The sequence below is a fragment of the Neolamprologus brichardi genome, chromosome 15, assembly GCF_056152115.1.
Source record: "Neolamprologus brichardi isolate AB-2024 chromosome 15, ASM5615211v1, whole genome shotgun sequence".
NCBI lineage: Eukaryota > Metazoa > Chordata > Actinopteri > Cichliformes > Cichlidae > Neolamprologus > Neolamprologus brichardi.
The window spans coordinates 25,156,122-25,182,010 of record NC_142118.1 but is presented as its reverse complement, the minus strand read 5'-3'; the positions used below and the strand labels follow the sequence as shown (position 1 = coordinate 25,182,010).

General features: G+C 45.3%; 1 protein-coding gene across 3 annotated transcripts in view; it reads left to right on the top strand.

The window, feature by feature from the left end:
- Positions 1-25,306, top strand: part of plekhg3 (pleckstrin homology and RhoGEF domain containing G3) — a 30,103-nt gene extending 4,797 nt beyond the window's left edge. Inside the window, exons 1-18 of one of the 3 annotated variants that reach the window (XM_087852581.1) lie at positions 2,927-3,193; positions 6,822-7,294; positions 8,823-8,932; positions 9,573-9,642; positions 9,726-9,772; positions 9,892-10,042; positions 11,360-11,491; positions 12,066-12,248; positions 12,343-12,435; positions 12,522-12,608; positions 12,689-12,722; positions 12,821-12,922; positions 13,002-13,034; positions 13,439-13,449; positions 13,652-13,906; positions 19,918-20,007; positions 20,189-21,647; positions 22,534-25,306. In XM_087852581.1, coding sequence (XP_087708707.1) covers positions 3,034-3,193; positions 6,822-7,294; positions 8,823-8,932; positions 9,573-9,642; positions 9,726-9,772; positions 9,892-10,042; positions 11,360-11,491; positions 12,066-12,248; positions 12,343-12,435; positions 12,522-12,608; positions 12,689-12,722; positions 12,821-12,922; positions 13,002-13,034; positions 13,439-13,449; positions 13,652-13,906; positions 19,918-20,007; positions 20,189-21,647; positions 22,534-23,405 — 4,362 coding nt within the window. In that variant the 5' untranslated portion in view covers positions 2,927-3,033 and the 3' untranslated portion in view covers positions 23,406-25,306. Of the gene's footprint in view, positions 1-2,926; positions 3,194-6,821; positions 7,295-8,822; positions 8,933-9,572; positions 9,643-9,725; positions 9,773-9,891; positions 10,043-11,359; positions 11,492-12,065; positions 12,249-12,342; positions 12,436-12,521; positions 12,609-12,688; positions 12,723-12,820; positions 12,923-13,001; positions 13,035-13,438; positions 13,450-13,651; positions 13,907-19,917; positions 20,008-20,188; positions 21,648-22,533 lie in introns of those variants that run through there. The other 2 variants (XM_087852582.1, XM_006793424.3) reach the window with 2 other exon arrangements.
- The last annotated feature ends 583 nt before the right edge of the window (positions 25,307-25,889 follow it).

Below are 25,889 nucleotides of genomic sequence, written 5' to 3'. Positions count from 1 at the left end.
TGAAAGCAGCCAATCATGAGTCATCTCAGATGTCAGATTTTCTTTTTTTATAAACCAGTAAAACAAAGTACTGAGTGTTACATTAGGAAATATTTTAACAGGAAACATCAGAGGATCTTGGACTGAACCCTGTGGAACGCCATACGTGAGACAGATTTAGCCAGTCAGCTCTTCAGCTTCCTGTACTGTGTTCGTCTGCAAATTAAAAAAAACCTAATCAAAATAAAAATAACATATCAGGAAACTAAGGTTTTTAGTTGATGTTGACTTGTGCAGCAGCAGCACCCTTGCTGTCTGAACTCACACATTTTTCTTTCATCACAACAAACAATAAAAAGTTTTAGTACTTTGGGCTGAAGCTGTGTGAGGTTTGAAGGATCTTCAGGAAGATCAAGATTGTTTCTGTCCTGTCTGGTAGGAACCAGACAGGTTCCTAAACCTGTCAGGTTCCTCTAAAAGAGGATAAGCTGCACAGATCAGGACCTTCAATGCAATGTGATGAATGCTTCACTCACTGTTTCCTCTCACACATGTTTCTTGTACATGTGTGAGAGGAACCGTACAAACCGTAACTCTGCCGTTCACGACTCACAGCGTCACGCTTCTTGCAGCACTGATCTGTTCCTGTTCCTGATATTTTGTCCACCCCCGCTGGTTACAAGTGGCGTGTGTCTGTGGCATCATGGCGAGACGCTGTGGTTAAACGGCTCCGTTGTGTCTCAAGAACAGTTGGCCATTATCCCACCCCCCCCTTCACCCCCCCCCCCCCCCCCCCCCCGAGACGCTTCAGGACATAAACAAACAGACCGAAACAAAATGGAGGAGCTCAATGTTAGTGAAAGTAAGACGCATCTCAGCTCTGACCTCGCTGAGCTGAAGGAGCGACAAGGAGAAGATGATGTCCAATTATTCATAGCTACGCAGCGTGCTGGAGAGGACAAACGTGACTCAGATCATGTAAATGTTCATTCAAAGCATTTCCATTTCCATAATATGTTTTGAATTTTCACACCCTAAACGTCTCGTGGCTGCAGGGACGTTTGATTCATGGAAACGCTGTGAATCGCTGTGTTTTCATTCAGCATCTGCTAATCAGGGTTTGTGGTTACTTCAGGTCAGCTGGGAAATGGAGGGGATAATAATAATAATAATAATAATGGATTGCATTTACATAGTGCTTTTCTGGGCACCCAAAGTGCTTTACAATTCCACTATTATTCACTCTCACATTCACACACTGGTGCAGGCAAAGCACAATTATAGCTACAGCTGCCCTGGGGCAGACTGACATAAGCGAGGCTGCCATATTGCGGCATCGGCCCCTCTGACCAATCGAGGTAATGAGTTCCCCCAGATCATCTCTGTAGGAATGGTGAGACAATTTATTCTGTGACTTATGGAGCATCACTTAGGTCAGGTGATCTGTGGTCCGTGTTGTAGTTTCAACACGATCACACATCTGTTGTGATCCAGAGAAAGAGGAAACAGATTCACGCAGAACGTTCCAGCTCCTCTGCCACAGACACTAACCTGAGACCTTCAGCTGCAGCGCGGTGATGTCAGGCTCACACTGAAACAGGTTAGGTCATCATGCTTTTAAATAATAAAAGACAGACATGATGAGAGACTGTGTGACGGGAAACTTCATTGTCAGACTGAAAAAGGTGTATTTTTGTGCCTTGCAGACTTTTATTTTGAAAAATGAAAACTTGTGCAGGTCGCTGAGGAGGGTGCCTTTACTTCCTGTGTGAGTGTGCTGAGACCTGCTGTGAGGTGGTGAACCCTGACACCTGATGCGGCCTGTACGTGTTATGGTGTTCACCTCACCGCCCAGCTTGCTGTCATCAGCCCCGCTGATTTTTTTTTTTTTTTTTTACCTGATTTTTGTTTCTGAGAGAAATGAGAGCCACATAGGAGGACATTCATTTTAAATTTTGATAGAACAGAGGCAGTATACTGTCTTCGTAACTGGATATCAAGTCCTTGTAGAGCAAAATGTATTATTTTGGTCTAGACATCCCACAAATGTGATGTCCACATATGTGGACGCCAGTTCCTAGCAGGTTAAGGCGGAGCTCCGTTTGTATTTGAAATAAAATCACACTCAGTGATGTGTTTCAGGCTCCGTCCCCAGTAAACATGTGACTCTTTAAAATGAAATAAAAGAGGACCTAAAATAAATGATGATGCTAATAAAGTTTTTTATGAACAGAAACGGATGACATCAGTGATGAGTTCAGGTGCAGCTGGGTAATCTTCAGACTGCACTTCAGGTCCCATTGAACAGAGCTGAAGAGAAAGTGTGCGAGGAGGCGCAGAGGAAGGCACTCAGTCGAGTACAGTGATTAAAGTTGTCCAGAGGGGCAGGGCCAACCTGCGAGCGACGAGTAAATCAAAGCCGACGGCGAGGGTTGCCGTGGTTCTGCCGTGTTGTTGTGTTGCTGCCTGTGTATCTGTTGCTGTAATGTTGTGTTTTGTGATGTCTTGTTGCTGCCTGTGTGTCTGTGTTGTTGTGTGTCTGTGACTGTGTTGTTTATGTCTGTGTTGTGTGTCTGTGTTGTTGTGTGTCATCATTAAATCGTGAGCTCTTGTGTTTGTTCAGATGTTTCTGATCAGATCCCGAGTCTCTGTGGTTGCTCGGTAACACCCTCTAGTGTATTTCTGGCTCATGTCAGGTCAGTTTGTAGCCCCTCCCTCTGCTAGCGTTTCTTTGTGATTCTTTTTTATATATATATATATTTTTTTATTCATTTGAACCCAAATAGAGAGGAGGAAGGACCTTCATCTTCCTCTCTTTTTAAATCTTTTCCTCCCCTCAGCAACTCCTCCTGCTGTCTGCCCTTTCTCCTCCTCCTGTAACTCCTCCTCCTCTTCCTCCTCATGTTTCTGTTCAGCTCTGCAGTCACAGTTTACACATGTGGGGCATTCAGGGCACTTTAGAGCTGCAGGAAAACTCAACCTCTTCTCTTTCATCTGCTTTTTGTTTTTGAGCCTTTTTTTGAGGACGTTTGTTGAGGCCAGCATTCAGGTTCAATGGGGTATCAGAGGAGCATGTGGCGCAGTCTGACTGGAGGAGGAGGAGGCGATGTAGCTGTGGTCAGGTGTTTCTGCTCAGAGGAACAGGTGAAGATCTCTTTCAGGAGTGTGGAGGAGGATTGGCGGCTCAGACGAGTGTTTGTGCGCCGCTGGTTTGGTGAGTCGCCGTCAGATGGTCCCTGAAAATCTCAGACTTTTTTCCTGATGCAGCATTTTGGATGGAGTGAGGTCTCAGAGACTGTTTCTGTTTTCTAGTGTCAGAGGTTTGAATAAAGCTCATTAGTGCTAAAGCTATGAGCGGAGTGGATTATTTTTTTTATTTTTTTTTTAAACAAACACGTTTTTCTTCACAGGTGTTAAACGGAGCAGGTGAAGAGGTTTCAGATGTTTTCAGCTCATTTCTCTCCTGTTTGAGTTTTTATTCTGGTTTCAAACTCTGGTCAGGGTCCTAGAAAAGCTGCTCTTCCTGTTGGTCCAACGGTTGCAGAGGTCAAAGGTCAACCCTGTGTGTGTGTTTGAAGGTGTTTGAATGTAAACTCTGAGCTGTGACTGGCCCACCAGGCCTCTTATCACATCCATAAACTCACTCCCTTCCTGCCTGGTGAGTAAACACCTCCCTGGCTGCAGAATGGCAGGAAGCCAAAGAGCTAACGGACCACTCTCTCTCTGTGTGTGTGTGTGTGTGTGTGTGTGTGAGAAGCTGTTTTCATTCAAACACGCACTCCTCCTCCCCTCCTCCTCCTTCTCCTCCTGTGTTCCCTCTCAAGGAGGATTTGTGTTTTGGCTTCTGAGATTCCTGTCATGTGGGAGAGTGAAGTGAACACAGCGTGAAACCCTCCGGCTGAGCTGCTCTTCGGAGCCGGAAGAGGTCCGTCTGATCCTCCCGCTGAAAGTCCTGCAGGGTTAATTTACTTCACCCACAGCTTCCCATTAAAGGCTTTTAACTGACTTTTATTCTGAAGGAAATTCAGGAAACTGTGTTTGTGTCTGAGTTTGTTGAGTATTGGACAGAAGATCCGTTTGAAATGATTCAGACCTGAGCTGTTGTGTTCAAGTGCAGTTTGTAATGTGTGTGCAGCGAAGCAGAGAGGACACAAGGCTCGCAAATATTTCAAAATCTCTGGTAGCCCTTCGGGCAGGCATTCTTCAGTTTTTGGTAGCCCAAAATAAATTTAAGTAGCCCGAATAAAAAAGAAAGCAATTTTTTTTTATGTTTTGTTTCCTTTACAATATTATACATTAAAGTATAATATTGTAACGGAAACAAAAAGTAATCAAAAAAAATGTTAAAATACAAATCACAACAACTGTATAAGAACTACAACCATCAACTCAAATACTTGGTTCAAATTGAACAGAAATTTCTATGAACTTGTAAGAACTGTGTAGAACATAAATCAGCCTGTGTCAGATCCTGAATCTGAAATTTCCACTGAAGTCACGGGTAAGAGGCAAGTGGAACCAAGATCTAGGCCATTTGCTTTTTGAAGTTTGCAAAGACTGCTAAATTTTGCCAGTGGTAGTTCACTCTTTGCAATATAGCACGCAGTTCTAAACAGATTTTTCAGGAGTTCTTGTTGTGCTTGGTTTATTTTTAGTATGTTTTTTTGCAATTGCTGTTTGTTCTAGGAAAGATACTGCTGACTGGGCAATAATGCATTTCTTGCATTTCTCATGGGTTCTGATGGGGTCTTTCTTAAAATTACTGGTCCCAGTAACAAAGGCGCTTGTCGACTCAGAAATCAAATGAAACTCACAACACACCTGGCAGAACATCATGTTATTTAGCTTGTCATATTCCAGCCACAGAAATTCTTTTGTCCATGAAACCAAAAAAGCTGCGCTTTCTTTTTGCCCCATAGTCTGATTTGTCATAACTTTTCCGTTTTGTGGTAGGCTTTTCTTTGGCTGCCCCTTCTTCACCCTGACCTGTCTTATTTGGCTGAGCAGAACTAAAATACCAGCGTAAATCCTGCTGCTTTTACACACGTACTTACATAACGGTCAGCGATTCTTTGCGCACTCAACCTCTCACATGTTTAAGCTTGCTGCGAGAGATTTCACTTGTCGCGTTTGAATAGTAAGCTAATGAGTGATAAGACGATGTCAGAGGAATTGGTGCGCAATTAATCGTCACTCACCAATCAGTGCTGCTGCTCTCTACACACCGTTTGCGCGATCGCAAAATGAAAGTGAAAGCAAAAAGCAAGCGCAAATTTAAACGCGATTTCAATTTGTCACATATTGACAGTGGCTCATCGATGCCAATGACATAATTACTCAGCTACATTGGCGAAAGAATGCAAAAGCATAGACATATATCCTTCCATGATAGCCCGACGGGCAGGGCTGAGTTAGATTTTGGTAGCCCGACTGGAAAAATCGCTAGCCCTGGGACGTCGGGCTAGCGATTTTGCGAGCCCTGGGACAGGTCCAAAGCTGGTTACCCCCTGCCTTTGTGTGCCTGCTTTTCCACCTGTTGGGGAGTATGCTCTGTCTGTGTTCTGAAGTCAGGTTTGACAGTTCTGTGTATGTTTAACAGGAACATCAGAGACGGTGGCAGCAGGAACTTCCTGTCTGAGGAGCGCTCTGCTGTCCTACTGTTGTCGTCCACATGTTGAATGTGTGTGTCTGTGTCTCAGGTGGACTGTCGGTGTCGCTGCTCTTCAGATATTTAGCCAAACCCTCAGAGGACTGGTTAGCCGGTACGTGCGCCAACCAAATCTCTCAGTATGCGATTCCCAGAAATCTGTCAATGAAGCTAAACCAGATAATCAAAGAGGAATCAATGACTATCGCTGATCTGCTACATGCTGATTTCACTGAAAGAGTCTGTGGGAACCTGCTGTGATTGGCTGGTTGGACGATGGTTGAACACCTGATCCGAGAATCTGGTTACATACATGAAACACGAATGTGTAGCTTCCACTTTCTCACAGTGTCATACCTGTAAACATCTGCCAGCATCAGCAAGTAACTGCACAGCAGCCATGTTGTTATTGTCACGATGATATCATGAAACTCATCCTAAAGGATAAAACGGCACAAATAAGACAGCTAGCAGCTACACCCATCTGTGTAACCATGCACCTGTAAGTCATAGAGGCCACGCCCCTGATAATGCAAACTCTCAGTCTTCATACACTAAACAGGTGAGTTATAGACTACAGGTGTTTTGAAGATAGATCAAAGTGTTTGTTTACAGGCTGTAAACATGTTTATGATAATATGGGAGTCAATGGGGACTGACTCACTGCTGCCTATGCTGGATGCCAGAGGAACTATAGGTCGATGGAAGAAATGGGCGTTTGAGGCGTTTCACTTTGAAACTCCCGGAGCTCGAACCACCTGATGAGTCAGTTCCTGAACATTTAATTCCCAGCCAAGCAGCCCGCATGTACATGTTGAAATGTTGCTCATTCGTTCAGTTGCTTCACACAGTACAAACTGTTTCTTCACTGTAAAAACATCTAAACACATTTGGATTCCTGACATTCCTCAGGTGTGGTTAATAGGCTACAACCTGTCCAGATGTTTGCAGCTGTGGATGTGAGGCGTGAGTGTTTCCTCAAAGTGAATTCAGACTCCAGGACCAAAATGACACACTGCTTTATCTGTCTTTGCGGACAAACATTCATCATGTTCTAACCTCTCCTTACACAAGCTTTTATTGTGAAACTCTGCCCTCACTCTGACAGTGGAAAAACCTCAGTGCTTTTATTGTGAAAGGTGATGATGTAGAAGTTTGCTATCAGTGACATCATCTCTCTCCCTCCCCTCCTCAGGGTCCTCCCGCCTGTCCACCGCCTCCATCAGCAGCGATGAGCGTGCTCCATCGTCCACACCCTCCGACTCCTCCGACCTGCTGGCATCTTACCGGCGCCCCGTGAGCCTGATCTCCACTTTGTCCTCCGGGTCTGGATCCTCCAGAGACGACAACCTCGCCCTGCCTTCATCTATCACCAGCTCCTCCTCCGACCCTGACATCAACCTTAACCTGAGCCCCGAGGAGGTCGCTGCAGACCTCCAGGGGTCGAGCCCCCAACCCAACAGGAAGGGGCGGAGCTTCATTCACAACAAAAACAACAACAACAAAGACTGGAAGGCGAGTCATACCTTGAGCCGCCGGCAGCCGGCTTCACCGTTTATCGGTGCCAGCATGGCGCCCAACCCTCAGCTGACCTACCTAGACCGCGTCGTCATGGAGATCATCGAGACAGAGAGGATGTATGTGAGAGATCTGCGCATGATCGTGGAGGTGAGTTACCTAACTGCGTGACCCTATAGGTGTCATGGTAACAGGTGTGGGCTCTACGGGCTCAAATTTGTCGCTGTGGATGGTTGGTCGTTGTGGTTGCCTAGGTAGCCACCCGTCCAACCATATCCTTTATTCTCATTGGTAGTTTAACTCAGGACCACCTCCTGAGTTCCTGGAATTTTGTTGCCGAATACCTGGAACATCGATCGCTGCTCGTTAGCGGCGGGTTCAGGACGAGTCAGGTTTGCTTTGATCACGCTCGCTGATGGTTTGACGCTTTATCCTGAAACTAACTCTAAAGTAACTTCAGGCGCTAAGCGTTTCTCTGAGAGTCTAGTCTGTGATCTCATGAAAACACCTGGATGTCCACAGAGGGTGGCGGTGGATGATCCCAGGATCATTTCCATGGTGTAGAACATGAAGTAGAAACACTTCCATCCTCGGCGTCTTATTTTCAAACGATGATCAGTGACCAAGGAGCTGGACAGGGTTTGGTTTTTAAGCTGCTGACGCATGAGCTTCTCATCCTTTAGTTTTAATCTAAACTCACCAAGGTAAAACTGTCTGAACTTCAAACATTTCATTTCTATTCTGAAAGCACGCAGGACAAAAATTGACCCATTTTTCTTAGTCTGAACATTTTGGGCTCGTGAAACATACACGTTTCCTGAACGCATCTCCACGTACAGAGGACAGCTCGCGGTGTCAGTTGTTACCCCGGCCATGACTCAGTGTCAGACTATAATTAACAAGCTAAGACGTTCTGCAGTGATGGGATTAGCTGCTTATGTAACAGGCTCACCGAGCTGCACGCACATGTTTTAGTGTCTGAAGTACGACTCAATCAAACCAGGCTGTTTAAAAAACGTAGGAAAACAAACCAGTGAAGGAGCAACGGATACGACAGAAATACTCTAACAGATATTTATTATGATTTATTTACCAAGGTTTCAGAGAATAACAAAGACCTGTCCTTACAATAAAATAATAACAAGTTTTAGGTTTCCTAAAAAAGCTCTAAGTGAGATAGAATATTTAATATGAAATCAGTAAACACATCAGACATATGAGTTTTCTCCATTTTTAAAATATTTAAAAATCAAGTAAACTCTGACACATTAAACATAAACTGACACACAGATTTTAAAGTTCAGTTTATAAAAATAAACATAAATAAATACGTAATCACTTTTATTTAAAACAATAAATGTGTTTATGTACTTACCTCAATAATAAATACCAAACATATGGAATATATATATATATATTTTTTTTAATCAAACAGAAAGCATCTCTGATCAAGCCAGAAGTAATCAGATTACTGTGGTATAGCTCAGTGAGCGTTCAGTCTGCCTCCTGTTGGAGAAATGGAAACATTCCAGTTTATTTTAAAGGGTGTTTTATTTGACGCTGAGCTTTTTAAAAAGTGACCCCTGACCTTTCTGTCACTTCCTCTTATCCTCTTCTTCCCTGCTTGTCTCTTCCTTCCTTCCGTCCACTCTACTAACCTCTCCCTCCTGTCCTGCAGGACTACCTGGCTCACATCATCGATCAGTCCGATCAGTCGGATCTGTCGATCCGTCCTGAGCTGGTCTGCGCTCTCTTTGGAAACATCGAGGACATCTACGAGTTCAACAGGTGAAGAAGATAAAGTTTAATGTGACCGTTATCACAGCACGATATTTTGTCTAAAACGGTTAACGTTGATGTTACGTCTCCCCCATGTCAGCGCTCTCTGTTTCCTGTCGAGGGGTAAGTTTGCTTTGTAGACCGGCGCTGTCCTGCTGCACAGCATGGAGTGCTCTGTTTGCTGTGACTTTGAGTGCCTTCATGTTTAGGAACGATTCAGCAGGTTAAATATGAACAAACCGTTTCACCCATTTTCACTCCTGAACGGTGCAGCCACAGACGAACACCGTAACACAAACCAGATTGTATATATAAAAATAACCATGACCGCCATGATGTCAGCCTTTGGTTTAGTGTTAGTCGAGTCATTCGAGTAGAAGGTAACAGAGACTTTCACTGCATGTCCTTCATCTGCTCTCCTCCCTCCTTCTTGTCTGCCTTCATGGTTAAAGGTTAAAAACTCCAAAACATTAGAAGAACATCATGAAATATTAAAATGAGCGTTAGGGTTCAGACTCTGAAGTAAGAAGTAAGAAGGAAACTGCTGAAACGAGAGAAAAACTTCAGGTTTCCTTTGGTTTGCTCCTGGTGACATGCAAAGCGTTGTTGTTGCTGGGGTCGCCACGGTGACAGTGTTTCCTGTTCACAGCGAGCTGCTTCAGGATCTCGACCAGTGTGACAACAACCCCGTCGCCATCGCCAGGTGCTTCGTCATCAAGGTGAGACCAGATCTGATTGGATTTGGGTGAGGATGGTTCGTACAAGCAGCGGCTGATAAAACTCTTGGTTTGTTGTATTTCAGAGCGAGTACTTTGACATCTACACACAGTACTGCACCAACTATCCAAAGTAAGCCCTACAGCAGCTGTACTGCTTTCCCATACGTCAGGTTTCGAGCACGTTTTAAAAACCTTGTCTCATTCACATTGACCTGTCCACACTTGTCTGTCTCCTCTCTCCTGTTGCAGTTCGGTAGCGGCACTGACGGAGTGCATGAGGAACAAATCTCTTGCCAAATTTTTCCGGGACCGCCAGTCCTCGCTTAAACGTTCGCTGCCTCTGGGTTCATACCTGCTCAAACCTGTTCAGAGGATCCTTAAATACCACCTGCTGCTACAGGTACCACACCAGCACACCTGACAACCAGTTACACCTGCAGCCAAACCTGTAGAAATAGACCAGAGGACTGAGATGAAGCAAATATGTCTGAGGCCACGTTTACATCACATTTCACACGAAGACTCACACGGATTCCCGGAGGTTCGGTCAGAGTTAAAGTGTCTTCAGACATTTCCTGTTGTGAAAGCAGAAGTTATCTTCTTAGTTATATTTTTGTTAGCCAACTAACTGAAAACTATATGAGCAACACATAAGTGAAGTTTGAGTGGATATCCACAGTATTTGGGAAAAACGTCCAGATGTGGATGATTGGTTTGGGTTGAGAGGGAGTCTTCTTTTTAATGAAGACTCCCTCAGTCTTCATTAAAAAGAAGACTGAGTCTTCTTTTTAATGATGAGGATGTACACATCATGGACAGGGAGGAATGCTGATTTGAGCGGGGAGTCAAGGAGGCCACATGAAAAGGGAAAGCCCATCTCTGAATTGAGGAGGGGGCCTAAAGGTACATCTGTCACCATCTTACAATGCTGTGATTGCAGCCATTCCCGAACTCTCTGTGAATGGTATTTGTGGCCATTGACCAATAGGTTTTGATCAGTGTTCATTGATTAATGGTTGTTTATCCATGGTCATGACAATTTTCATATTAAGGATCAACGAACTGACCTCACAGCCCATTGTTCATTCAGTGAACATTTCAGTTATTGTGCAAAGGTACTGTTTATAAAGTTGGGGAAACCTGCAGTCAGCTGAGACTGAAGAAGTCACTTGGATAAGTGATGATTTCTCCCACTGAAAACGTCCAGATGAACAGAATCAACCTTTTGGGAGTCTTCTTTTATTTTTTTAGACTATATATACTTTCAAGCATGTATTGGGGAATATTTGTCAGACTTTTTGGTTATTTGGTTTGAAGCTACAGTGTGATCGTGTCACTTTCATTTTACATAAATAAATTGGTATCATCTGCATAAAATTGTATGTTTTAACCTTTTGATGCATAGTGGTCACTACAGTGGACAGCTATTCAAAGGCTGTTTTCAGGTATTTGTGTCAGTGTTGATGGTATACTTGCACATAAACCACTACATTAGACACTGATACATTAGACACTGATGTGTCACTCCATACACAGTTGTCCACCTAAGTGTTTAAAAAATAATGAAGTTCAAAATTCTTTTTTTTTCATGCCTAAAGATGAATAAAAATACTTAAGAAAAATATCCAGATTGAGGTTGTCATAATTCATGCATGAACGGGTTAAACTGAACATGACTTTATGCTGATTTGTTGGTGTTTGTAATGGTTTTCTTTAGGAGATAGAGAAGCATTTTGACCCAGACGATGACGGTTATGAGGTGGTAGAGGAGGCCCTCTACACTATGACGGGAGTGGCATGGTACATTAATGACATGAAGAGAAAACACGAACACGCCGTCCGACTCCAGGTAACTAATGGCAAAACAAAGTTTATTCTATACACACTGTAATTATGGCTATAAAGTGAAAAGAAAATATTGGGGTAGTGATAGCTCAGTATGTAGAGCAGCGGCCCCATGATCGGAAGGTTGAGGGTTCGAATCCACTGAACGGCTACCCTGAGGTACCCCTGAGCAAGGTACCGTCCCTACACACTGTTCCCCGGGCGCCCAATGGTGAATGGGTTAAATGCAAAGAGGAATTTCCCCACTGGGATCAATAAAGTATACATAATTATTATTATTATTATTATTATAGAAAATAACTTTTAGGCTGTGCAGATGAAGTTCTTATCAGAAGGTAAATGTAAGAGAGGTGTGTCCCAGATAAGAACTATTTATTTTAGTTTAGAGAGAGTTTGCTCCCAGTGGTGACATTTTCAAACAGGAAGCCCTGCACTGAATTGCTCTGATAAAGGAAATTAAATCTGGAAAGGTTGAACTTCCTTTTTCTACAAAGTTGTTTCAGGGCTTCCTTCCTTAAAAACAAACCAAAACAACCAAAGGCAGGAGTGTCTGAGTGTTTCTGTGTTTGGTTCTTCAGGAGGTTCAGTCACTGCTGCTAAACTGGAAAGGTCCTGATCTCACCACATACGGAGAATTAGTTCTGGAGGGAAACTTCAAGGTCCATCGAGCCAGAAATGAAAGAACGCTCTTTCTCTTTGACCGGGTGCTGCTCATCACCAAACGTCGTGGCGAACACTATGTCTACAAGACGCACATCTCTGTGAGTGGCAGCAGACAAACATCTAAGAGCTGCAGGTTTTCAGGTCTTTGGTTTAAGTGCAGGTTTGATTCTTAGTTCTGTCTCTTGGTTTCAGTGCTCCACACTGACGCTCAACGAAAACGCCAAAGACTCCCTGAGTTTCAGCGTCATGCATTACAAAAACCCCAAACAGCCTCACACCGTCCAGGTGAGTCGACCTCCACCCGCCAGCCAACATATTTAAGCCTGAGAGGATCGGAGTTCACTCCATGTTTTTGTCTTTTAATGTTTCAGGCTAAGACGGTGGAGGAGAAGAAGCTCTGGGCTCATCACATCAAACGCATCATTGTGGAAAACCACCAAGCCATCATCCCACAGAAGGTCAGAAACATCAGTATACTCACCCATATCGCTCCAGGTGACCAGTGCAGACACCAGTAATGGTTAGTTGTGTGTTTCAGGCAAAAGAAGCTATCCTGGAGATGGACTCCATCTGTGAGTAAACATCTCTTCTGCTGTAGAAGATTAATAAAAGCAAAGATTAATAAGGATGTGATGAAATGCTCCTCTGTGTTGTTGTTGCTTCCCTGTAGATCCTTCCAAGTACCGTTACAGTCCTGAGCGCCTGAAGAAAGCCACATCCTGCCACTCTGACGAGTTCCCACGAGATGCTCGTCAGGGCCGCCGACAGTCAGGTAATCAGATTACCTGGATTACTGATCAAGGTATCTTGTTGTTATTGATGTGTAACGACCAGTTTTGTTTCCTCTCCAGAGCCAATCAAACAAACCCTGAAAAGCAATAAAGGTAAAGTCATTTCATTGAAATCGATTTTGATAAATCTTTGATCAGTATGTCCACTTTTGTGACTTTTGTCCTCATAGTAGTTTTTCTTGGAACGTTTTTGTTTAGGTTGTATTCTGCCCAGGTTTTAGATTTCCTTCTCAGACATGCATTTGGACCTCTAGGTTATCTCTTATAATATTTTGCAAATGTTTATTTCAGGCAAAATTCAATAAAATGTCTGGACTCTAACAGATTGACCCGCTGTGGACCTAATAAGGGTTAGCGTGGTAGAAAACACTGTGAGGATTCTGAGGCCTGTTGCTCTCTGGGCTGATTAAAGCTGCAGATGTTCACAGGTAAAGCTGTTGTGTCTAACAAATCTTTTTGCTCTTGTTCTTCTGCTGAATCCCCTGCTGGACTCTCAGCGCTCCTGGAGGTAAGACCCAAACTCATTGAACACACACCTGCTTGCTGTTGCTCAGATTTAAAGACTGTTTCTTCTGTTTATGACTCTGTGATTTTTCTGATGTGTTCTTATGAGCGATGTTTCGGTAAGGGTTACTGAGGGTCAGTCCTGCTGTCAGAGCCACATTTTAGTTTTAGGAAGCAGAAACATGATAGTGTGTGACGTCCTGCAGTGCTCAGATGACAGGTGCTCTCTGCGGGCCGCCGTCAGCAGCAGCATGCTGGGGGAGTTTGTCACGGAGGAGGAGGCGGAGCTCGGCAGCAGGAAGGACTCACTAGAGCGCCTGCTGTGCAGCGTGGAAGAGGCGGGTCAGTTGGATGATGCTCTGCTGGAGGACAAGCAGGTAGACGACTTTGCCAGCTCCGTGCTCGCTGCCATCTCCTGCTGGCACGTCACTGTCCAGGCCTTCTTTTCCGCCGCGGGGACGGTGAGGCTTTCCGGTGCCAGCCCAGTCTTCATCACCCACAGCCCCTGTAATGCGCTACAAGGATGCTGCTGTGGAGCTCAAAGTAACTGCTGCATGGGCATCTAACACCAGCCGAGCTGCATGCTTGGGTTCAACACACTTAACTATCGCAGGGTGACCACATGGGGCAGCGTTTAAAGGAACTGACAATGTTTGGATGAAATTCATTGTTTTTTGTTTTCCTTGAGTCAGATTGTTTCAGATGGGTCACTTTCTTTGCAAAAGGTTTAGCTTAGATTAGTACAAAGACTGGAAGCGTCAGCTTTGTTAAAACCTCACATCTATCAAATCAGAAAGATGCTGAGGTTTTATGAGCACTCATGACCTCAGTCATCATCTCTAAAGTCTTGAAGCTCTGTGAATCTTATCAATCTGTTTATCTATAAGCACATTTAAAAACAACACAGTTGACCAAAGTGCTGTACAAACTAAAAAGTGAAACAAAGACAAAGACACAACGAGAACAAAACAAAAACTCAGTCACAGTCAAAAGTTAGGGAGTAAAGATGTGTTTTCAGACGGGATTTAAAAATGTTGAGTGTTGGAGAGATCCTCATTTGAAGAGGCAGACTGGTCCAAAGTTTAGGCACAGCAATGGCAAAGGCCCGGTCACCTCTGTGTCTTAGTCTGCTTCTAGGAACAATCAGAAGCAACTTATCACCTGACCTAAGAGTTCTACTAGTTCTAATCCATTATAAGAGACTTAAAAACAAGCAGTATGCTCTTGTTCTGATGGCTAGTTGGTTAGCTAACACGTGGAGCTCCACAAGGTTCCATCCTGGGTCCTCTGCTGTTTGAATAAATACATACTCTGGTGTTTAAAAACAAAACATTTGAAGATGATGTTTCCTACAATAGAAAAAAGTTGACCAAACTGAGCATCTAAACCCGAAAGAGATTTATGCCGTTATTATTCTTATTATGGCAAAGAGTGGTGCAGCACTTTATTTTGTGATTATTAAAAGCAGAAATGTGCATAAATATCCAGGGTAACCTACTACTGTAGCTAATTCACACACCAACAGGTGTAACTTAGGAAGAAGTCTGTGAGAGTCTGTGTGAGGAGGTGAGTGACCAGGTCCTGTTTTTAGGTTGGTTGCTGATATGAATGCAGCTCACAGTGTCTGTACAGCCCAAAGTCACTGAGCTAGCTGCCCAAATATTATGTCCCATGTTTGCTTTTCAAAGGTGGAAATAAAGAACAGGTCCATGCCACATACCTCATGCAAAGTGCTTCAGCTGAAAAATATCCAGCTGCCCACCGTAATCTTTTCACTGAAGGCCATACTGTGGTCAGTGTCTGGAACATTATTTGGTTTGTTGATCATGACATCAGTTTGATGTCTGAATGACATCAGTACCAGGTCAGGACACCAGCGCTGTATTGTAGCAATCCCGGGCATGCACATTATTCCACAGCAGCGGGAAAAACAACCTCCTTTAACCACAAAAGCATTTTCTGTTATGTTTTCCAACAACACGAGTGCTCTACATTTTCACACTGAGAAATAATCTCATTGACTTCTGTGCCTCCTGCAGTGTCTCCGTCAGTACCTCCTTCAGTGCCTCCTTCAGTTGGGGACATTGACTTTAGAAGTTGTTTATTGTAAACAGAAATGTGAAATGTGAGCAGGTTAATGAGGCACACTGACAGTTTTTCTTGGATCAAATGTTTTTTGTTTTTTTGTTGTTTTTTTTTCCTTTTGCCTGTCCCATTTGGTTCTTTAGCCGTCAGAATTGTTGTCTGAAGACCAACAAGGATACCCAATGGATTTATTTTGCCAAATGGATCATCATGGCTAAAATGGAGAGAATGTTGTCTCCGGGAGTTTAGCTGATTTGATTTAGAGCGGCAAGGTATGGTGGGTGTGTTCCGGTTAAAGAACACGGAGGCAGCTTCCAAGTTTAGGAGATTTATTCAGCTGTGGTCTGTAGTAATGATACATAAAGCAACTATCAGTACAGCACACATAAAATATTCAACATATCTAGACATTATTCTAGCACAGAGATAGCACAAGGAACTGTATTCAACACTCACATCTATAACAACTTCAACAATTACACAAGATTTATAATTAGCATTAACTAGCTTAGTAGCTTACATAGCATATTAGCGTATTAGCATAGGATTACATTAGCATAGCCACGAGGGAACAAATGCACACAATAGCAGCTGACATACACAACATCATGTAAACAGAACCCACCTTCTGGCATTCACACACAGCAATAAACCAAAACCCACGAGATACTGGTGAGAAGACACAAGGAAAAATGCTGGCTATCAGCAGCTACAAAGGCAGACTAGCAGCACACGGCACAGAGTGGTGCATTCAAGGAGCGTCAGCATAGACATGGTGAGTTCAATGACGTAGGACATATCAAATTCCACAGCGCAAACACTATCTATCGACAAACCACAACACTTCAACCAAGCAAATAACGTGTAAACAGTGGGCTTTCTAACAATGGCATTGCCGTATTGGTCCATTTGATCGACCTTTGTTTTTATTATTTATTTTATTTTATTTTCAGTTGTTACAGACAGACATGAGTGAGGGATAGGAAAGGGAGAAAGAAAGAGGAAGGAAAAGAAAAACAGAAGGGGAGAGGGACAGTGAGAAAGGGGAAAAAAAAATATCTCCCGGATCACCTGTTGAGAGAAAAAGAATAGAAAACAAGCGAAAAAAAACAAAGCAACATACTAAACACAACACCATCGCATTAATCTAGCTAATTGTAAACAGCAGTAAATACTAAATATTGAATGTTGTTGTGCAGCAAGCAGGACCGACAGCGCATAATGTGCTTGGAAATAGCAGCCAACAAAGGTGTAGTTTATGTCTATGAACAGTGAACACCCGTGTGCACACCTATGTGGATCGGCGCACTTGTATTCAAATGGTTTCCCCATCTAATGGTCTGCAAGAGGATGTAGAGAGCCATAGCCCTGTCCCCCAGGGCATGAAGCAGGCATGGAGGAGATCCAGGCCCCAGACATCCAGAGGCCCCAGGAGGCAAGAGCCCAAGGAGGACCACCGGAGGGGCATCCGTGCCACCTTCATGGGAAGGGCTGAGGATCCCCAGACGAGGGGTCACCCAGTAGCCACCGGGCAGAAGCTAGAGGGGGCTGCACCGGCGTGCCCGCCGGCTCTGTCGGCAACCAGCTGTGCCAGAGTGAACCGAGCCACAGGCACAGAGGCCGGAGGCCCGAGGGCCCCCCGCGCCCCAGAAGAGGCCTGACCGAGCAACAGGCGCCAGGCCCCGCCAAGTAGCCACCGGGAGTGAGCTGGTACATACCTGAGCGCCCAGCCCCGGACACCAAGAACCACCAATGCACCGACCCCTGAGGGCATCAGTCACCGGCAGGGAGTGTGGTGAGGGGAGATAGGCCTCCACACTTTGGAGGGCCTGGGAGTTCCCAGAGAGGTGGAGTCTAAGACCCGACCTGACATATAGACACAGACAAACAGGCACACACAGACACAGACATGCATTCCCACCCTCATGCACACATATACAAACACTCAGCACTCACCCAACATAGGGATAAACATAAATGGACATGTGCACACAATCACACTCCTCAAACATACTCTATACCCCGGGTCCAGGTACCCTCGCCCCCAGAGGGGGAAACGGCACCCAGACCCAAGAGATGTTACCCTTCCCTCCGGGGTGGAGGCAAGCAGACCGTCCCAGGCTCCGCAGCAGCAGGGAGGCCAGTCGGACAGCCAGCATCTCCTCCCAGCCCCCCCGCCCCGATGGCTAGTAGAGAACGGGGGTGTGTTAAGACCCCATACCTCCCTTCTCCCGCTCATGTGTAGTGTTGCTGCGTGTTGCTCTAAAGTGCATTTAAAACAAGGGAGAGCATGGTGCTGCTGCCAGAGAACAGCAGGTGTTAGCACGGCCCCTCCCGAGAACCCTCAATGTCTACATGGATTTAAAATTGAGAGGTGGGCACCGGCGCCAGAGGTAGGTTTGAATACACAGACCGTCTACTGGACACTGTTAACGTGCCCACCCTCAAGGCCCTATATATATATATATATATATGTGTGTGTGTTATGAGAGTGTAAGTAATGTGGATGTCTAAGTTGTGAGATAAAATTGAGGCACAGGTGGCCAGAAGAGGACAGAGGGGGGGGGGATGTCTCCCCTGCACCCTGGTGACACACCCGCACCCCAAGGCCCTACCTGTGTGGGTCGGTGTGGTGGAGCGGGAAGAGGGAGGTAGCCAGGGATGGGGAGGAAAAGAAGGGAGGGGAGGATGCCCCTCCCTAGGGCCAGCTCCCCCGCTGACCCCAGTAGGCACCCCCGTCCTCTGGTATCCACCAAGGCAAGGGAGCCCAGGCCCATCCAGACCGGGGCCTACGGCAGCAGCACCGCCAAGCCCCACAGGACCCGGGGCAGCCCACCCTACCCCACCGCAGAGGAAACTGTACCCACCCCAACATTCAATCATCTCCCAGACTACACAAGACAACAGACACCCATGTTAAGTTTATTCTCCACCTCTCCTATGTCTCTCCCCCATCTGCAGAGTGGACTCCTGCAAGGATGGAACAACCTCCCTGCCAGTTAAAGAGCCCCCCAGTTAGGCCGATGCACAAGAGGCCCCCTGCGCCAGGGCTGAGCCCCCGTGCACCCACCCGCCCACAACCTCGGCGACACACCGACGAGGACCGAAGCCCCCAAGGCCCAGCCAGAGCCCCAGCGCGGAGGCGAAGCACCCCCGAACCCCAAATCCCCCACGCCTGCCCCGGATCCACTCAGGGGCAGCCAGGCCACCAGGCCAGTAACCTACGTCCGCCAGCACAGACCATCCTCCAGCCCCGCTGCACGCAGCCACGAGGAGAACAACCTCTAAGAGCGACCAGAGCCACTAACCAGGTTATGAACACAACCCCCAGGTTAAGCCCTCCAGGGATAACGTCTCTAGGGGTCCTCCAGGTGCCCTAAGCCAGTCCCAACCTCCACATCAACCACAATAGCCAAGGCGGGACCAAACCACGACCCCCTACCCCTGCTAGGTGATGGAGCTGATCAAAGGAGCCCAGAGGGATTGATCTAATGTGGTGGCAGAGGCTATATCGAGACTAATGTGATCTATTAGATAGTTTCTATATTGGCTAGAATTAAGATTATTTTTATTTTTCCAGTTCATGAGGACCGTTTTCTTGGCGATGCATAGGGCAGTAAAAACCATGTGGACTGTATTCGTTTCTGTAGTGACATCATCCAAATTTCCCAACAAGCATACTAAAGGGGAGGTTGGAATTTTACATTTCAGACACTTTGATAAGTTTCACACATCTCGTGCCAAAACTTCTGCACTGGTGGACAGAACCAAAGAGCGTGGATGTAATTGTCTGGTGTATTGCCTTGACAGTGTGAGCAGTTGTTGGCGGATGTAAAGCAAAAACATTTGGGCTTTAAGTGAAGGTTGTCTGTATGCACTGAAACACCCGACTCTGGAGAACAAACAAACAAGGACTTCCCAAAAACTGTTCCTGTCATATTAAAGAATGAGAACAGCTCTTTGACTGATTTTGGCTTTTTATCTTTGCAAAGTTTAAAAGTTGTTGTTTTTGTTTTTGTTTCTCTGGGAGCTTCGAACATTCGTCCTGCAGCTTTACATCCATCTTTGTCTTTATTGCTGTGAGCATGAATAAGATTGAAGATTGGTGATCCCGCGTTTCTAGGTGTGGTTGGATGAACTGGACATTTGCTGCTGCCTCTCACAGCATTGATTTGCATTGATTTGCATTGATGGCTGGTCTGTATCATGTAATAAATAAAGGTTCAGTTCACACAATAATAACAGACACTCTTTAAAACCGAGTAAGCAGCTTTTCCATGAACGACACTAATGACTTCTTGGTTTGATTTTTTAAAATCATATTATAAAAACTTTTCTTTTCCTCCAGCATTTCTTGACTTCCTGTTCTGTTTGTTTTTTGCTGAAGGAGACAGAGGGAGGCAGCGTCTCTTCAGACATTTCTAACAAACTCCCTGAAGAAGAAGAGCCAGGTGGCACCGAGCCGACACCTAAGCAGGTAAGTAACACTCAGTCGCTGACTTGCAGTTGTGAGGCCATCTCCAGATCACCCAATCTCTGGGTTGTCAGTGCTTGTTGATTTTGAGGGGTGGGGGGTGTTTGCAGGTGGTCGTAATCGCTTGCATCATGGCTGTATTTCCCACCTCTAATTACTGCTTCTGTATTTTTGTCCTGTCCAGCCAGCTGTAGAGAAGCTACCACAGGAGAAGATGTCTGAACCAATCTCAGAACCAGAACATTTCACTGATCCAACCCCTTCCAACATCTCCAATTCCTGTCGAAAGTCAGACAACCTGAAACCTGAAGTAGATCCAGAACCCACAGAGGAGCCATCCTCAGCTACACCTGATTCAGATTTGAAGACCTTGAGCAGTGGGGAGTCCTCTGATGATGAGGACAACGAGAAGGAGACAGCAGAGAAGGAAGGCAAAGCCGCCAGCATCCTCCCGTCCTCCGTCCTGGACAAAGCTAGCGCCATCGCCCAGCACTTCACCAACAGCATCAAGCGAGGCACCGTGGCCCAGGATGATGCCTGCTCACTCGGTTGTCCTTCACCTCGGTTACCCAGCAGGAGTGGCAGCAGCCTCAGCCTGAGTGCCGAAGCAGACGACCGACCTCCGCGGCTCTGCAGCTTTGTTGCCGATCCTGCAGAGACCTTCGGTGGGTCCGATTTGACCATGTTGTCTCCTCGAGATGACAGTCTCTTTGACAGCGACCGAAGCATTAGGCGAAGACGGGACTCCACGCTGTCCAAGCAGGACCAGCTGCTCATTGGGAAAATCAAGAGTTACTATGAAAATGCTGAAAACCAAGATGCCACTTTCAGTCTTCGGCGCAGAGAGAGCCTCACATACATCCCATCTGGGTTGGTCAGGAGCTCCGTCAGCCGGTTCAACAGCACCTCGACCTCCTCCACCTCCACTGTGGACCCTACTTATGCAGAGTCACACTCTGCTTTACCCCAAAACACCCAGGATCTTATGGGCTGTAGTGGTTCTTTGGACTCTTTGAAGTCTGAACAAAGAAGCACTGATCCAGAAGATTCAGAAGGCAGCCAGAGGTCCAGGTCTCAAAGTGTGCAGGATAATCTCTCTGATGATGAAAACTTCAAACCTTCATCTGAAATGATTAAGATCTGGCAGGCGATGGAGCGAGACATCAAAAAATCCCAGACTGAAGATGGAGGGCAGGATCGAACCAAAGAAGCTGCAGTAACCTCCAGGATCTCCGGCCTTTCTTTCCCAACCAAAAACTCTTCCCAAGAAAGCAGAGCTTCTGATCTCAGAACAATCAAAGAAGAGTCGACAAGCCCTATGCCCCTCAAGCCCAAAGCCTCAGAGGTGAACCGGACAGGAAGCGTGAGGGAAACGCTAAAGATGTTTGGGGAAGAGGCCGCCGTCCTCAGGGCTCCAGTGCCTCATGTCACCCAGCTGAAGGTGGAGGCAGAAAAGGACCACCCCAGTAGCGCTTCAGACCAGGTGGTCGAAGTGGACAAGATGGCAAGCAAAGTCCTCCACCTGGCTCGTCAGTACAGTCAGCGAATCAAAACCTCCAGTCCGGTGGTCCGACAGCGAAGTCAGGGTCTCCTCTTTGGAAAGAAAAGCTTAGCCCGTGTGGTGGAGGAGAGGGAAGGTTTGGGTACGTCACTTTGCACGCTGCTTAACATTTCAAACCAGCAATCCTCAAGGAAATCTATCTATTGATTGTCTATGTGACCATAGGACCACTAAATCTTCAACCAACGCAATTCAGAAACTGTATTTAATTCTCTTTTGACTTCTTGACATTCACCAGGTCGTCAGTGACCTTTTGTGGTACAGTTAGGGTTATCGATCGTCAACCTATCCATTTTATATGAAATTTTAATTTAGAAAATCAGATAGTACACCTGTAAGGTGATAACACACAGGAGAGACTGGATTAAAAATTTATCTTTTTTTTATACCATGTATGGGAAAAGTGTGATGTTAACCCTGACCATACTCTGAGTCCTGCACGGGCTCGACGACCTGCTGGATGTTAAGAGATTAATTGTTGTAAATGTTTGTTCTGTGTGTTTGCAAAACTGGGTATATATTCAGTCCTGCTCAGCCTGAGCCTGCCCTGCCTTCAGCAAACTCTGCTTCTTTAAATAAACCATTTCCTGTTGAGCAACCGATCAGTCCAACCTGCCCACACACGCTTAGTCTGCGCCCGCTGCATGAAAAGAAAAACAAAAAAACAATGGTACCACATGTAGTTATAACACTGTACTGCCACCTTCAGGTAAAGATGGTAAAATGCGCTGCTTAGGGGCAGATTATAATCTGAACAGCCTAAAGTGATGAGCTCATCTTTCCTGAAGCTGAAGTAAAATATCACAGCTGCATGTGGTACCATTGTTTGATTTATGTAGAAGCCAAACATATGTTTATGGATTATTATGGCTTTTGTTAATCATTTCTGTAAGTTATCGGAACATTGTAACGATCAAATTTAAGATTGATTTAAATATGTTTTGTTTGTTTTGTTTTTTTTCTGGCAGGTAAATCCAGCCTGACTCTGCCGCTGGTTTCTCATAAGCAGGCAACTTCTTTGCCGCTGAGTCCCGTAGACCACATGAGGTCTTTAACCCTCGGCTTCACCTCCAGCTCAGCGGGAAACTCCAGGGGCGTCTCCTCGGGCCGGCCTCACTCTCGCAGCCCCCTCAGTCCACCTCCTCCCCTCGAAGGCTTCAACTGGCCCGATGTCCAGGAACTCCGTTCCAAGTACTCCGCCAACAGCTGCTCCCAGAAGAGCGCAGTCAGTCGGAGTCAATCCATCCCGGAGCAATTCGACAGCAGTCTGAGGAGGCACTCCAGCTGCTCCTCAGGCCGCTTCCTCGCTGATGAAGCTCCCAGAAGGGTTTCTTCACAAAGGCCTCACAGAAATGCCAGCCGGGAGGAACGCAGCAGACGGCTCCTCAGAGCCAATTCCCTGGATCCTCGGCTGAGTGAATCTCAGATGAGTGAGTTCCAAAAGCTCCAGGACCAGGTGGCAAACGACGGTTACTACATTGCAGCTGAGGCCCCCCTAACAAACGACCCCGAACACAAGATCATTGTCATGGAGAAGCTTCCAGAGCCAGAAGTAACAGCCAGAGACAAAAAAGATGAAAGTTACGTCCAGATCCGTTCACCCACCAGCAGAGAGAAGATCTCCATCATGGCTGTCATCGACCGGTGCCGGGCCTACCAGGAGTCTGACGAATACCAACAGAGGGAGGAACTGAAGGCCAAAACCGAGCAGAACAAGTCCACAGCATTGTCTGCTGATCAAGATGTTTCCCAGAAAACAGGATCAACCTCAGGACCGAAGGCGGAAGGTCAGCAGAGCATCGTGAAGAACCTGAGGGAAAGGTTTCAGAGCCTGAGCTGAAGAAAGAGTTGTCCGAGCTCTCCTCTACATGTTACGACTCTCAGTTTATAACCAAAGATGTAACAATGACAAGCTGCTCAAGTTTTAACGATGACATAATTATTTAATTTATGTGAGCATGAAAGGAAAAGCTGTTCTAGCATGTGGTAATGGCACAAATGTTCAGGGGGGTGAAATATTAAAACAAAGAAGTTATCATATGTGTATATAAAGTCTGCAGTTAGAATTCTTTCTGCTATCTGAGAAATGTAAATATCTTATTGGAAATCTTGATGGCAGCACCTTTCTGTGCAGGATGCCGTGTTTTGCACAGGGTTATTACATCATTTTCTGTCCAGGTTGAATCAGGACTACACTAAGGGATCGCTTAAAGCTCCAAACTGCAGCCACTTAAACTTAAACTTTAAAGCTCCACTGTGAGAGGACTAACCACTAAACTCACGTTCATTCCCGGTGTAAAAAGCGACCAGGTTGAGTGTGTGCTGTGTGCCGAGCATTTCACCTCTTCACCTGACCTCCCTGAAGCCCCAACTCTTGTGACTCAGAGGTCAGACTGATGCAGTGGTTTGGAATTACTGCAGCACTCGATCACTGATTTTAAATTTCAGAATATGGATTTTTGGATTTTAAAAATATGGAGGTCTACATTGTCAGCACCAGACTCACCTCTTTGTTGTCAGAGGTCTTGTTGCAGAAATTACGGCCTTCATATTTCATTTGTTTGATGGTGATTTTATCAGAGACCACCCATTCCTTGGTGATAATGAGTCTTTGAACAGTCACCTCTGAATCACCAGAGCTTGGTTGGGGTATTTGGACCACCCGGAGCAGCGGGGTGTTGGTAACGCCACCGTTCGGTGAGGTCAGATTGTTCTTTGTGTTAATGTCTGCTTGATATGAAGGCAGCTTTAATCCCTCCGTTAATCCCACAAAGACCAAACCGTCCTTTAAAGGAGCGGTACTTTATATCGAACTCTCTGTGACTGGCTGCGTTTAGACTGTCTGTAGGGGGATGTGTTGGCTCCAAAAGAAGAGGAAAAGCCCCTCAGAGTTTGTGATCTGCACTTTGTGAGTTGGTAACTTGTAGAGTGAGGAGCTGACCAAGCTGGTCGTGTCTGAGGGCTGGGGTGAGAGGCCTCGTCATGATCAGGACTTCCTCTCCTGGATCCGCCTGCTATAGATTCAGACTGTTGAGACTAGAAGACTGTTCAGTGAAGCCAACATGAACGCACCTGATACCTGCACACAGTGTCAGTTATTGATCATCAGCTTCTGGTCACACTGATTGATTGTGGTCACCATGTTAAAGTCAGACTGTTCCTTCCAGTGACTAGAACTTTAAAGACATAACCACGAGTAAATGTTCACGACAGCCAGAGCAGTGCACGGAGCCCCAAACCTGCCTCATTAGAAAAAAAATTAATAAACACAGGTGATGGATTTATTAACTGTCCAGTAATTACTAAACTGTAAATACGTGAAGTACAAATGATTTTTTTTTTTGTGGCCAAGTTCTTTTTCCTGTTAACAATCATAAATATTCAACTGTAAAAGTCATTAGTAGTTTATTTAATAATTGATATTTAAAGGAATTTCAGTTTTTGTGCCTTGTTGTTGTATTTCATCATATTTTATGTAAGTCAATATTTTCCTAATAAGTCATGTGTTGGACTCTGCTGCTAGCATTTTGTTCAGAGGCACATGGCAGATTTCAACATGTGACTTCCCACCTGCATATCCTGCTCCTCAGTCCACTGTTAACAGTCATGTGACAATGTCATGTACTCCTTATTTATTTGATCAGATGTAAATAGAAACACATCACCTGTCTTTCTATAAATGTGTGCGTGTGTGTCTACAAATGTGTTTGTATGACATCTGTTCTGCATTAAAACTAAATATAGAAGAAAAAGCGTGTACATTCTTTACATGTACACAGTATTATGTGTTGGTGTCATGCACACAGTTCTCTTCCTGCAGCATCCCTGTCGGTCACAACGACTCTGCTGATTGGTTGATGGATGCAGGCTCGATTTCATACTGAAGAAGCTCAGAGTCGTGCAGCCAGCTAACGTTAGCGCTCAGACTGCTCCTCTCACATTACTCACCCAGAATTATCGTGCTGATAAACACTGTGCACGCCATAATTTGATGTTAAATTTGTGTTGTTTTTTTTAAGTATGACAGAATGACACGAAGTAATTGATGATGGTTGTCATCAATACTGTAAAAGAAGCCTGTACAGACATTTATTACACACCCAGTGTGTAAGGTTTACACTAGGGCTGGGTATTGTCACTGATTTCTAGAATTGATTCGATTCCGATTCACAAGGTCCTGAATCGATTTGATTCTATTTGAATCTGGGAAATTTTGCCTCAGACAGTCAGAAATATTATAATTCTGTACTTATCAGTACATATCTATATTTTTATATCTATAAAAAGAAAGCTGATACTTGTGAGACTTTATCAAAGGTGTAAG